This window comes from Filicampus tigris, chromosome 18, assembly GCF_054856515.1.
Source record: "Filicampus tigris isolate MCC_2025a chromosome 18, RoL_Ftig_1.0, whole genome shotgun sequence".
NCBI classification, from domain to species: Eukaryota; Metazoa; Chordata; class Actinopteri; order Syngnathiformes; family Syngnathidae; genus Filicampus; species Filicampus tigris.
This window is the reverse complement of record NC_141234.1, coordinates 2,116,569-2,129,688: the sequence shown is the minus strand read 5'-3', so window position 1 is coordinate 2,129,688 and position 13,120 is coordinate 2,116,569. Positions and strand designations below refer to the sequence as shown.

General features: G+C 47.5%; 1 protein-coding gene across 3 annotated transcripts; it reads left to right on the top strand.

Moving 5' to 3' along the window:
- Positions 1 to 545: 545 nt before the first annotated feature.
- pdcd6ip (programmed cell death 6 interacting protein) lies at positions 546 to 12,314 on the top strand. Of its 3 annotated transcripts, none has more exons than XM_086014139.1 (17): positions 546 to 873; positions 3,038 to 3,092; positions 3,198 to 3,267; positions 3,627 to 3,754; positions 4,247 to 4,400; positions 4,704 to 4,804; positions 5,738 to 5,854; positions 5,943 to 6,165; positions 6,257 to 6,380; positions 6,468 to 6,645; positions 7,701 to 7,812; positions 8,331 to 8,749; positions 10,073 to 10,207; positions 10,290 to 10,384; positions 10,467 to 10,584; positions 11,392 to 11,606; positions 11,684 to 12,314. In XM_086014139.1, the coding sequence occupies exons 1-17, from the start codon at positions 668 to 670 to the stop codon at positions 11,874 to 11,876; spliced, it is 2,643 nt and encodes an 880-aa protein (XP_085870265.1). In that variant the 5' UTR covers positions 546 to 667; the 3' UTR covers positions 11,877 to 12,314. The 3 variants fall into 3 exon arrangements, with proteins under 3 accessions (XP_085870265.1, XP_085870264.1, XP_085870266.1); XM_086014138.1 differs by having other exon boundaries at positions 5,723 to 5,854; XM_086014140.1 differs by having other exon boundaries at positions 547 to 873; positions 5,723 to 5,854; positions 11,494 to 11,606.
- Positions 12,315 to 13,120: the final 806 nt, after the last annotated feature.

The window sequence follows — 13,120 nt, the reverse complement described above, 5'->3', positions numbered from 1 at the left end:
GTAAACTCAATTCTTTTTTTTGTTTGTTTTGAAAATATCAAATTAAGCAATTGGTTTCAATATATCATAAAATGAATGGAAAATATAAAATAAGGTGACATTTAAACATATCTACATTGATATTGTTGAACATATAACTTAAAATCTTTACATGCAAGATTCAGATAAAAGCGTAAGATGCGGGAAAGAAATGGAAAAACATTTTTTTAAAAAGTGTTCCTTGCAATTCAGAACAGTGTTCAGTCACTCAATCTTACGACACTTTTGTTTGTCAGTGTATGTAATTTGATGTTCAAAAACACTCAAAGGGCAATTAAAGACATTTGTTCTAAAATTACCAAGACAAGCTCAGCCAAGAATAGCACTGAACTTGAGTTCATTTTAGTTGGAACACACTGCACAAAAATCGAAGTTGGCACATATTTATATTCCTTCTTGCATTTGGCAAAAACAGGTCCATTCAGAAAACAGTTTTATTTTTTAAATTAAGAGGCCAACCTACTGAGACTGCGCAGTGCGAGTCTTCCCGTCTTTATGACGTCATTTGACAGGCCCAATCCAGGAAGTGAATCATCTGGTTTGTTGTCTTGTGTTTGGTGGTCGCTCGGTGGAGCTCTGTTGTCCTCTCCCCCGATATTAAAGTTGACAAAGACTCCTGCGGCACCAAATGGCGACGTTTATTTCCGTGCCGCTGAAAAAGTCCTCGGAAGTGGACTTGGTCAAGCCGCTGTCGAAATACGTGACGTCCACTTACCCGGCGGGCGAGGAGCAGGCGGAGTACATTCGAGCCGTGGAGGAGCTCAACAAGCTACGGCGGAACGCGCTGGGAAGGCCGCTGGACAAACACGAGAGCTCTCTGGAGAGCCTGCTCAGGTAAAATAAACGATAGGAAATTCATTATAGAGAAATTGTTGTTAGTCGTAGTGGAGTGGCCGCCATTTTACATTTCGTAATGTTGCTTCGTCGCCGCACCCTGATACGTTATCTGCGTTAGCTTAGCCGGATAAGCTTAGGCAGCTAGCCGGCTATCTTCGGCTGGAGAGCATGCAGTAAGTCACTCAAACATACTCTAAAATATGGACTTGTTTAAACAATACCCTATTTACATTATTTGTGTTGTTTCGAAGGAAAACTGACATACTGACAAGGACTTTGGTTTGAACTCGCCAGAAATGCTTGCTCGCTCCTGTCACGTGACCACAACATATTAGCCAGTGTATTAATCGAGTTCACATGATTGAAAATGCTTCAACAATACAACGTGTGTAAATAAGAACATATTTTTTCGTGGAAGACAGGTTGTCATCTCATAATATTCCTCTTTTTTCTCTTTAACATCAAATATACAACTTAAGTCATGCACCTTTACTGCTTGTAATATCGCGGCTGTGTTATGGCGACTTTTTTTCTCGGCCAAATGTGACGATTTTTTTCTCACGATTTTTTGTTTTAAAAATGATATTGTTACGTTTTTGTATCTCAAAAGAATACAACTTAAAGATTACACGTTTTTCTCAAAAATATTTTAACTAGTTTCTCAGAAAAATCAATTAAATTGGAAGATTTTCCTTGATTCTTTATTTATGTAGAACTCTACGTGCAAGAAAAATATTTCTATCTGACTATGTAAGATTTTTTTCTTAAATCTCAACTTTTTTCTTGATGAAATGGGGGGAAAAAAGACTATTTTCCTCGATTAAAAAGAATCTGACTATGTATCATTGCAACATTTGAAAATTAAACTGTATATTTTTTTCTAGAAAACAAATTGTTTTTCTTCAATAAAATGCAGCAAAATTGGGATTTCTATTCTAATTTACGGGAATGTTATCAAAAATGTTATTATATCTTCCAAAGTCTCGTTGGCGGGGGGCGGTGCCTTTGTTCCAAAGAAAACAACAACAACTATATACAGTAATACAGCATTACCTCACCTAACAGAGCCAACTCACATTTAAAGGGCAGGTATTTATGAATAAGGAAGTAGTCATCTTGTTTGTACGTGGACACAAAAAAATCTCAAGTTTGGCTGTATGATTACACTTTTCCCATACGTGTCATGCGAGTTAAAAACTCCAGAGCGTAGTTGTTAGACTTGTTACTAAGCGACAGGCGACAGGCCGGATTCCGCTGACGTGACTCGTCAGGTATGTTCTTGGCTTTGGGGGCTTTTTGACTGCCATTGATGAGATAAATTTTTTACTAGCCAAGCATGATAGAAAGTTTAATTATAGCTCCATTCCACATTTCCTGTAAAAGAGTTGTTTTTTTTTTTTGTGTATTTGCGTGGGACCAAGAGGAGAGCCGAGCAGAAGCAAGATATTGCAGTAGCATGCTCAAGGTAGCGCTGATGCAGTTTCTCTGTGTGAAAGAGCAGCACACTGCTGCAGTGGACCTTTGCTCCTTGGCAACAGCAACCAGGGAAGGGGGGGGGCAGAGCATGTGTTGACGTCACCGTGGCAACCATTGTGTGCGCTCAGGTTTTCTTTACTCAGGCACGCCTCAGCTCACCTTCCAGCATTGCTTGTCTGTGTGTGAAAGCAGCGTTTTGTTTGTTTTTGCCCTATCACGAATGTTATAACTTGAGCTGCGCTGTTTGTCCTGGCTGAGGCGAAGCCCCTTAAAACATTGTCACAGTACTTCCAAGTCAGCGCTTAACATGAGCGGCTAATGCTTTTAATTGTCACGCAAGTGTAAGAAAGAAGCTTTGTTGGTAGCAAACATATTTTATTGTCACAGAAAAAAGATGCATCACTGTACCTGTTACTTTAGTAACAAGTGACAATGCGTCTAGCAGCTAGCCAGTTGGCATTAAGCTAGCATGATCTTAGCATTAGCAGCTAACCTTTAGAATTGTCACTCCATTGGTTAAAAAAAAAACAACCAAAAAAAACACTTTTTCTCGTAAAGCCCATAAGACACAAAAGCCTAATGTTGAGATGAATTGACGAAACTTATAGCAGCTAGTTAGCTTAATTTTTTTTGTCTAATCTTAAGCATCCACTTTGAGCGGTGTCACGTCTTCCCCTCTGTGCAGATATTATGACCAACTGTGCGCTGTGGAGGCCAAGTTCCCCTTCAGTGAAAACCAGGTAATGGATTACACGCCGTTGTGTTGTTTTTCACCCCCCCCCCCCCCACACACCCCCTTCAACCCAACAACAAGTCATCTGTGTGTTTTGATTCTCCCTCCGCAGCTGTGCTTAACCTTCACGTGGAAAGATGCCTTCGATAAAGGCTCGCTGTTCGGCGGCTCCGTCAAGCTGGGTAAGCGCTTGACCAAGATGACCGTTCGTCTCTGACACGCCATAAATAGATCACGCGACATGCCCAAACAGGTTGGATAAGGCGGATTGTTGTGTTAGACCCGAGCACAAGGGTGCGCTTGTGTGTGTTTTATCACAGACATTTCAGACCGCCAAACAATGTGTACGTTAAGAAACAATATTGAAACATTGGACAGGAAAAACAAAGCGAAATTATAATCCGTCCGTGAATGTGTTGGCGTGCTAGTTTTGTTTTGCTAACAAAATGTCAAAGCAGCTCACAGAAGGGGGGAAAAAAAAAAAGCAAATTGTTGGAAGTTTGGTCACTTTGGAGGGCAAAACGTGTGCCATGTTTGACAGCGTTGGCCAGCCTGGGCTACGAGAAGACGTGCGTGCTGTTCAACGCGGCGGCGCTGGCCAGCCAAATCGCCTCCGAGCAGAACCTGGACAACGACGAGGGCCTCAAAAACGCCGCCAAATATTATCAGGTGACTTAGCCGACTCACTCGTGTGGATGCTTTGGCGCCTTGATGCAAGTGGACTGTATCACTAACAGATGTGAATAAGTCCCCTGATTCACTCATTTAGCCAGATCTGCCTTCGAACTTCTCTTTGGCAGTTGCGTCACCGTTTTAGTTCCGACTTAGTTTGTTTAGAGGTTTTTCCTGCTTAAGTAACGAGTTGTGAAATCTTTTTAAAAAAGAATTAGAAGAGAAAACTCATCGGATCTCTGCTAGTCGGGACAAAAGAAATCTTAAGCTAGCCGGATCTGGACCAAAACTTGACAAATTCTCCTTAGGCCCCCACGCCACCACTCTGGAAAGTTCCGATGAAGTTTGTTTCAAAGTTTTTACCGCTCACGAACAAAGCCGGCTGTCAAGCGGCTATAAAACAAATCAGCCGGTGATGATTTTACGCAGTCGAAATGAAATCGTGGACCTTGTCACGTGTGTGCAATGTTGACGTGCTTTGTCGCGCAGCTGGCCAGCGGCGCCTTCGGCCACATCAAAGACACGGTGCTGTCGGCCCTCAACCGCGAGCCCACCATGGACATCGCCCCCGAAACGGTGGGCACCCTCAGCGTCATCATGCTGGCCCAGGCCCAGGAGGTCTTCTTCCTCAAAGCCACCACAGGTAAAGCAAAACCTGTCATTTGGTACGCCCAAACCACGAGCGTAGCGCTATGCTAAGCGGTTTATTTTTGGGACCCGCGCAGCATTTCTAATTAGCCACTAGGGGACATTTGTCATCACAATAAACAGATTGCATCCAGCTTGAGGCCCAGTTGTGTCTCTGGAGTTGCGCATGATCATATTTCAACGAGATGGTGGCCGGGGTTGTTTTTATTTGCTCAAGTGCAGACGGGGGAGGCATCAATTAGAGGGGATGTTTCAGGACACACGCGGCGTTGAACGACTCTCTTGTTGTCGTCTTCAGACAGGATGAAGGACGCCATCATCGCCAAGCTGTCTAATCAGGCGGCAGACTTCTACGGCGATGCCTTCAAGCAGTGTCAGTACAAAGACAACCTGCCCAAGGTATGCCCAACATGCTCAACCTGAATGATACACGCGCTCCGTTACTGTGCGTGGAAAGCACCCTTGTACCTTGAAATCGTTTTGGTCGAACATGATTCAATCTTTTCACCACGTTTCCTCTGTCTAGAATTAGAATGCTGGTCGAATAAATACACAATTATAAAATGACATAAATGTCTATGTTAAGAAGAATACTCCACGTTTTTGTGTATCTGCTTTTCCCCTGTTGCTCTCTGAAAGTAAAAACCCCAAAGTATTCACGCTGAATGTATTTGAGGAAACCGCTTGAGTGTGCACATGCGAGGGGCGCTGGTTGTGGGACTGTGCACATGTGGCCTCTGGCTTTCCCCCCTACCCCCCCCCCCCCCTCCTGGGCTCCTCTGGTTGGTCGGTTCAAGTGGATGACATCATCAGGCAAAGTCTGTCATCGTTTACGGAGCTTTGACATTACGCACTCGACTCGAATCAGCCACAACTTTTGCTAAACAATGTGTGCGTTATTGTGGTGCGCTTCATGAGGGGCAAAATGTTCAGAACAATTGTTCTGAATTGTTATATCTGAAACATATTGTCCAATTAGGACCTCGATTCAATCTGGAATTAGCATTGGCAAGGCACACTGGTGCATGTGCGTGTGTTTGGGGAACTTCTGGGTGAAGTTTTGGCGCCCCCTGCTGAAGGGTTAACCACTCACAGCCTCTTCTGTTTTCTCTCCCGTTGTCTTCCTTTTCTTTCTGCATCCCTCGTGGTGGTGGCGTCCCTCCCCCCCCAACTCCGCCCCCCCCTGGTGTTTTTGTTTTTATTTTTGCACCCCCTTGGCTGCTTTTGTTGTTGTTGTTGTTGTTGGACTGCCTTGGTACCGTGCATGTGTGTGCATTTGTGTGCGTCCCGCTCTGTGGTTGCCTTCTCCCTGGTCAGTATTTTTACTTTCAGGAAGTGCTGCCCGTGCTGGCGGCCAAGCACTGCATCATGCAGGCCAACGCCGAGCTCCACCAGAGCGCCCTCGCCAAGCACAAGAAGCATTTCGGAGAGGAGATCGCCCGCCTGCAGGTAGGCGGCGGCGCACGGACCCCCCCCCCCACCCCCCCCCCAAAAAAGTGCCAGCCGAGGAAGTTTGACACGCACCTCCTGCGTTCAGCGCGCGGCCGATCTGGTGAAGACGGTGGCGTCGCGCTACGACGAGTACGTGAGCGTCAAGGACCTGACGGAGAAGATCAACCGCTCGCTCACCGCCGCCAGGAAGGACAACGACTTCATCTACCACGACCGCGTGCCCGAGACGAAGGACCTGGAGCCCATCGGCAAGGCGACATTGGTGAAGGCCACCGCCATCACGCCGCCGCTCAGCCAGAAGTTCTCAGGTGCGAGCGCGCAATCAGAAACAGAAAGAAAGTCATTTTCGTCTCTCTTTGACGGCGTGCTTCTTCTCTTTCCCCATCGCGCTCCCTTCAGACTTGTTTGAGATGATGGTTCCCATGGCAGTCCAGCAGTCCATGAGCGTGTACGGCCAGCGCAAATCGGAAACGGTCAACCGACTGGTGGGAAGCATGCGGGAGGCCACCAATCTCTGCAACGGGTAACGCATCTCGTCCGCAGCCGCCGCCGCCCGCCGCGACTCGGGGGCGAATCTGACTTTGCTCGCCGCTGTTTTGATCGCCGCCAGGGTTCTGGCATCCCTCAACCTGCCGGCCGCTCTGGAGGACCTCTCCGGGGACTCCGTCCCGCAGTCCATCGCCGAGAAGGCCCGCTCGGTGGTGCAGCAGGGCGGGCTGCAGAGCATCGAGCAGCTCATCAAGGACTTGCCCGAGCTGCTCACCCGCAACCGGGAAATTCTGGATGAGGTGAGGGAGTGGAAACGCGCAAAGCGGCATCGTGACGTGTTAGGGCTGCTCGATTATGGGGGGGGGGGGGGAATATTAATCATGGTAATAATTGAAATCACCAATATTCAAACAATCATTGATTTTTTTTTTATTTTTTATAAATTTTATTTTATTTAATTTTTTTTGGGTACAAAAGAAAAGAAAAAAACACTATAATGATGTAAGTTTGAAACAATTATGAAATTTGTTATAAAATAAGAAACACAACCTTGTGTGTCAACAAAGCATATTAATAATTGTTTTTTACGATTATGCCAATTTTGTAGCGATTATGCCAATTTTGTAGTCGTGAAGTGTAATAATCGTATTTGAATTCCAATTCATTGCACATCCCTGTGACACGTCGCGATGAAGCGACCTCGTCAAGCGTCGCAATAAAGCGTGATGAAGTTCAGCAAAACGACGCGGCCGTTCGGAGCGGCACAGCAAAGTGTTGGTGCGGGAGCCGACTTCAAACGCGCGGCGACAGCTTGTTTGTCATCTTGACAAAGTCGCACGCGACGCCGCTTACAGGCTGGCTCGGACACGGCGACACAACTACACGCACACAAATGTTCGAAAGCCTTAATAATCCCGAATGGCGGAAATCCCAGATCAGAATCTTCATTAAAAACGGAATCCACTGATGTTCGGGCCAAGGACTGCGCGTCCGCTCTCTCGGCCGCCAAGCCGCTCTGCTCGCAAACAGACGGCGGGATCCACTTGAAACGCGCTTCCAAGTTTGTTGACAAACTGGGAAAAAGTCCAAAGTGGAGAATTTCTCCCCAAAGTAGAGGCTTGCGATGAAACAAAAAAAAAATTGAGAAAAGAAAAAAAAGACAACGAGCTCAAGTGCAAGCAAAAGAGAGGAAAAGTATGCGCCTTTGAGCCAAGTTGCCGGGCAGAATTTGTGTCGTGTGAGTCGTGATTGTTTTGAAGACTCTGTTGGAAATTCAGCATGAACGGACGGGAAAGCAAATTGCAAATGTTTATGCATTGATGTGATTTTTTTTTTTTTTCTTCTTCTCCCCAAGGCACTGAAAATGCTGGACGATGAGGAGACGACTGACACGGATCTGAGAGCCAAATTCAACCAACGCTGGAACAGGACCCCGTCTGGAGACCTCTACAAGCCGCTTCGCTCAGGTACGACCGCCGGTTTCAAAATGAATGACGTCCAAACACGATGGCATAAACGATCCATTTGTCTCATTTCTCAGACGATAGAAATGTACCTAAAGAGGTTGGCTCCGCATATTCCTTTCAAGTTCCATTCAAAAATCAAACGTGTGTTTTTCCTAATTTCTTTAAAAGTCATGTTGATGATATGCTGAAATTTGGGTGCACACTCATTTTAATTAGTTTGATTGTGAATTTAACCAATGAAATTTTTAATACATTTTTATTTGCAAATGTTATAGTTATGTGAGCATTTCCAACCAGTCCGTTTTTGAGTAAACATTATTTATATATAATATATATATTTATATCATATTTTTTTCAATTTAGAAAACCCAAACTTCAAATGATTTAACCTGGAAATAAGAACTTTTTTTTCCTTTTTTTTTTTTTTTTTTTTTGTTTTAATTCAAACCAAAGTCCGGGGGAAAAAAAGGAGACGCATCCCTTGACATTTGCGCTCGTGCTCACGCTTTATGTCCTAGAGGGCGGCAACTTCCGCAACATCCTGGACAAGGCGGTGCAGGCGGACCAGGTGGTGAAGGACCGCTACAACGCCCACTGCGACATGATCGCGCTGCTGTGCAAGCCCGAGAGCGAGCTGAGCGCCGCGCTGCCCTCCGCCAACCCCGCCAAGACGCTGCAGGGCAGCGAGGTGGTGGGCGTGCTGCGCTCGCAGCTGGCCCGGCTGGAGCAGGTGAAGCGGGAGCGCGAGGCGCTGGAGTCGGACATCAAGGGCGTGACCTTCGACATGTCGGCCACCTTCCTGACGGCGCTGGCCAAGGACGGCGCCATCAACGAGGAGCAGCTGTCGGTGAGCCGGCTGGACCAGCTGTACAGCGAGCACAACCAGAGGGTGCAGGCCAGCCTTCGCCAGCAGGAGGAGCTGCTGGCGCAGATTCAGGTAAGCGCCGCCCCCCCCCCCTTTAGCGGGATTTTTATGACATGTCACAACAATACAAGGCGCTCGGACTAAAATGAAACTACTCACAAGACGCCATCTGATACTTGACAGAATAAAATTCGGATTAATTGGACGAATGATAATACAAAGAATAAAATAACTTATTTGGTGCCTTAGCGCTTACAAGGTCTGACTTGCAATTGACTGTTTCACATTACTTCAGCTTCGTATTTAACGTTGCAACAAAATAGGGAGGCGGGGGGAATGTTTGCACGCCGTTGTCTTTTATTCGAAACGTGGTTTTTAAATCAGAGAGAGCGATGTGTTTTTGTTTTGTTTTCAAGGCCGATACCGATTATTAGTAAACAAGGAGGCCGAGAGCCGATATTCATTTTCAGTAAAAGGAAAATATTGGCGTCCCCAAAAAAATGAAATGAAAACTCTTAACTTTGTTGAAAGGTCTTAAAGCATATCGGCGCTGTCCTGTGAAAAAACACTTGTCTCCAATTTTGGAGACTTTTTTTTTTTTTTTTTAATTTTCACTTGAATGCGATGTCTGTAACGCGGAAACATCCATCCATCCATCCATTATCTGTACCGCTTATCCTCACAAGGGTCGCGGGGCGTGCTGGAGCCTATCCCAGCTGTCTTTGGGCAGTGGGCGGGGGACACCCTGAATTGGTTGCCAGCCAATCGCAGGGCACACAAAGACAAACATCCGCACTCACAATCACACCTAGGGGCAATTTTTTTTAGAGAGTCCAATCAACTTACCATGCATGTTTTTGGAATGTGGGAGGAAACCGGAGTACCCGGAGAAAACCCACGCAGGCACGGGGAGAACATGCAAACTCCACACAGGGAGGCCGGAGCTGGGATCGAACCCCCGACCTCTGAACTGTGAGGCGGACGTGCTAACCAGTCGACCACCGTGCCGCCCCGCGGAAACATGATTCATGTAAAAATAAGAAAATTGAAAAAAAAAAGTGTTTTTCACACGATAGCAACGCTATGTTTATTTCTTAATATTTTTAGAGTTATTTTTGCTCGAAACTCAAGACCAAAAAATAATAATTGTCTGAGCGACTGTTTTTTAAGTCGAGGTGCCCCTGCATGCCGCACTTGCGGCGGTGACTGCTCGTCTTTCAGCGCCGAGGTGATTTTTGAAGCGCGGCGGCACTAAATCACTCGTCGTAAACGTTGACTTCTATCATAGCGTTTGTCACGTAGTTGATAGCGTGTGAAAAGAGATGCCTGAAAGGTGACTTTGCCCCCTTGCCCTCCTTTTTTTTTTCTTTTTGTCTTTTTTTTTTTTTTGGAAAGACGTCACATCAAGAGTTCAGCAGCCTGAAGCAGTCCAACACAGAGGCCAACCAGCGAGAGGAGGTCCTCAAGAAGCTGGCCTCGGCCCACGACAGTTACGTGGAGATCAGCAGCAACCTGCGCGAAGGCACCAAGGTGCCCCCTCGTCCGTCCTGCCGAGTCGGGTTGCCGATGCGCAGGCACTTTTATCCGTTTGTCACCCCCCCCGTCCTTGCAGTTCTACAACGACCTGACGGAGATCCTGCTCAAGTTCCAGAACAAATGCTGCGACATTGTCTTCGCTCGCAAGACGGAGCGGGATGAGCTCCTCAAGTGAGTCGCTTCACCCCTACAGGTGGATGAAGGAAAGTTCTAGTCCGGGTTTTGACACCTGTGAATTTTTCTCTTTTTCCAGGGAGCTGCAACAGAGTATCGCCTGTGAGCCCAGCGCCCCCAACTTCAACGTCCCCGCTTACCAGAGTCAACCACCGGCCCCCGCCGGGGGCCCCACCCCCGCTCCCAGGACCATATTTGTAAGTTCCCGCCTCGTCGGGCCTGTTACCGTCAAGTCAGTCTTCCCCTGCGATGGGCTTCCGTCAGACATCCGCGCACCCTCTTGAATGTCACAGTGGTGTAGGCGCACCACTCCTATACGCACACTTAAAAAATAAAAAAAAAACTGAGAGGAAATGATCATACTGCATTTAACATTCTTTTAAAGTCACTTTTGGGTATACATGTTAAGCTACAGACCCCCTTCAACATCCCAATTTGGCGCACCCCATTTCCTAGGACACACCCTACAAAAACAAGGCTACCAAAAAAAAAATGCATTTATGCCTCCTTTGGCCAACAGTCTTTCACTAACTTTTTAACCCATTAAGGACGGGAGCGCATAATCGCATTCCTACCACTAGAGCCGGGAGCGCTGTTGCGTCTTTCCACCCTTAAAGCCGGGAGAGCGTGTGTACCCCATTTTCTATTTATTATTTAATTCTTGGCCAACATACCTGAAATTGTGCTGCTGTGAGTTGACCATTGTTATTACACCAATCTTTGCCAAATGTTTTTAGCGATATACCTCCTTCCGTAGTATGACTAGGCTTGGCGTACCCCCACGCCTCAGCACACACTCCAAAATAAAAGCCTGAACTCATTATTTAATTGTATTCAGTAGATGAGGTGCCAACATTTCCGCATTTATCTTTGGGGGTTTGGTGGGGGTGGGGGACAGCAACGTGCCAAAGAGGTGGCGCATCCCCTCTTTTCCAGACGCATCCCCCCAAAAAATAAAATAAAAATCCAAACTACTGGCGCCTCACTCATCTCTGTCCTTGCAGAACCAGGCCCCCCCGCAGACCCCCCAGCAGACCCAAGCCAAATCCCAGCCCCCTGCCCGGCCCCCCCCGCCCGTCTTGACTCCGCCTGTCTTGACTCCGCAGACCGCACCAGCCGGCGCACCCTCGGCCGGCGCATCCGCCAGCAACCCGCCGCCGGTGGCGCCACCCTCTACGGCGCAGGGACCCCCTTACCCCGCCTACCAGGGGTACCCGCAGTGAGTTCCGCATTGATGAGACGCGAGCGCACCCCCGCGCACCCACGTGCAAGCCTAACGCCGCCGTGTCCTGGCAGGTACTTCCAGATGCCGATGGGCTACAACCCGTACGCCTACGGCCAGTACAACGTGCCCTACATGCCCTACCAGGGCGTCCCGGGCCAGGCGGGCTACCCGGCGGCCCCCCCGGCCACGCAGGGCTACCCCGGCTATCCCCAGCAGCCCTCCCAGCAACCCTCACAGCAGCCGAACTACTACCCTCAGCAGTAAACCACAACAGCGCACCCCCCCCCCCCCTTAACACTTTTCTCCTTATTTCAGGAAGTTTGCTACTTTGTTTTCTCTTCTTTCCTCTGGGATCTCGAAGCACTTTTTCTCCTTACTTTGATAGACACACTAATACAAAAAAATGTCCGCCGTCCCCGACTGGTCTGCGCTCGGAGGACTCCCCAGCGGGTGTACGGTCCGGGCGGTGTGCACCACCCTCCAAACTCTCTTCCGCTCCCTCAGCTAGATGTACACACACACAAATGGGCTCTTGTTTTTTTTTTGTTTTTTTTCTAAACTCCCTCCTGTCAAAACGCAGGCAATGTGGCTGTTAGCTCGCTTAGCCGCCGACCACGTCACAATCACAAGCTGTACAACCCGGGAGACGTGCTCTATTATTCTTAAATATGAATATATGTATAAAACAATACGACTGGCTAACCCCGAGGAACTCCTCTTGTCTTCTTTGCAGGGCCGCCGCCGCCGTTTCGAAAAAGCTGTGTTTTGTTTCAAATGAAACTCTAGAGGACGCGCACTTGTAATACTTTCCTTCTTTTTTTAATTGGTTGATTATAATAAATGCTTGATTATAATAAAATTACCTAGAATTAAATAAACAGTTTTTCATATTTTACATATCTTTTCTTTTTTTTTTTTCTTCCCCCACTTCCAAAAAAAGAAACAAATGCGGGCCAAAAGTCTAAAGCGACCACATGGTGGCAGCGACGCAAGCAACTGTAATTGGTCTTTTTTTTTTTTTTTTTTTTCTTGCCCAGTTGGGGGCTGGGGGGGGCGGGGGTGGGGGCGACCTCCGGGTTGAAATGACATGCAAATTGCGTTCCTGTGAGGTCTCAATCACGTCACTCTCCGCGCCGCAGGTGATCCTCGCGTATTAAATTGCTGTCAAGAAAGGCTAACGATGGTGTCATCCGCGAGAGCCCCCGTGCATGTGATTGTGTGAGAGGGCGGTTTGAGAGTGATTGATTTTACCCGGGAGTGATTGTGCGTGTGAGAGTGGCAAAGAGTATGCGTGAGAGTGATTGCATTAGAGTGAGCGCGGGAGTTTGGGAGTGGTGTGTGAGAGCGAGCGTGTTTGGGTGGGATTTTGTGCATGTGACTTTGTGTGAGAGGGAGGGAGTGAGTGTGTGAGATCTTGTCTTTGTCCCCTTTGTGCTTGCCATGCCACCTTTTTGACGGTGGCCCTTTTCTCTCACTGGGCTGTAAATGATCCGGTCTTGTAGCGCGCG

What these genes read in the sequence shown, in the direction of transcription:
- pdcd6ip (XM_086014138.1), top strand. Translation starts at nt 668, where the DNA reads ATGGCGACGTTTATTTCCGTGCCGCTGAAAAAGTCCTCGGAAGTGGAC. An exon ending in ACGCCGCCAAATATTATCAG is followed by an intron (nt 3,755 to 4,246) that starts GTGACTTAGCCG and finishes TTTGTCGCGCAG; the next exon opens with CTGGCCAGCGGCGCCTTCGG. An exon ending in GAGCGGGATGAGCTCCTCAA is followed by an intron (nt 10,385 to 10,466) that starts GTGAGTCGCTTC and finishes CTCTTTTTCCAG; the next exon opens with GGAGCTGCAACAGAGTATCG.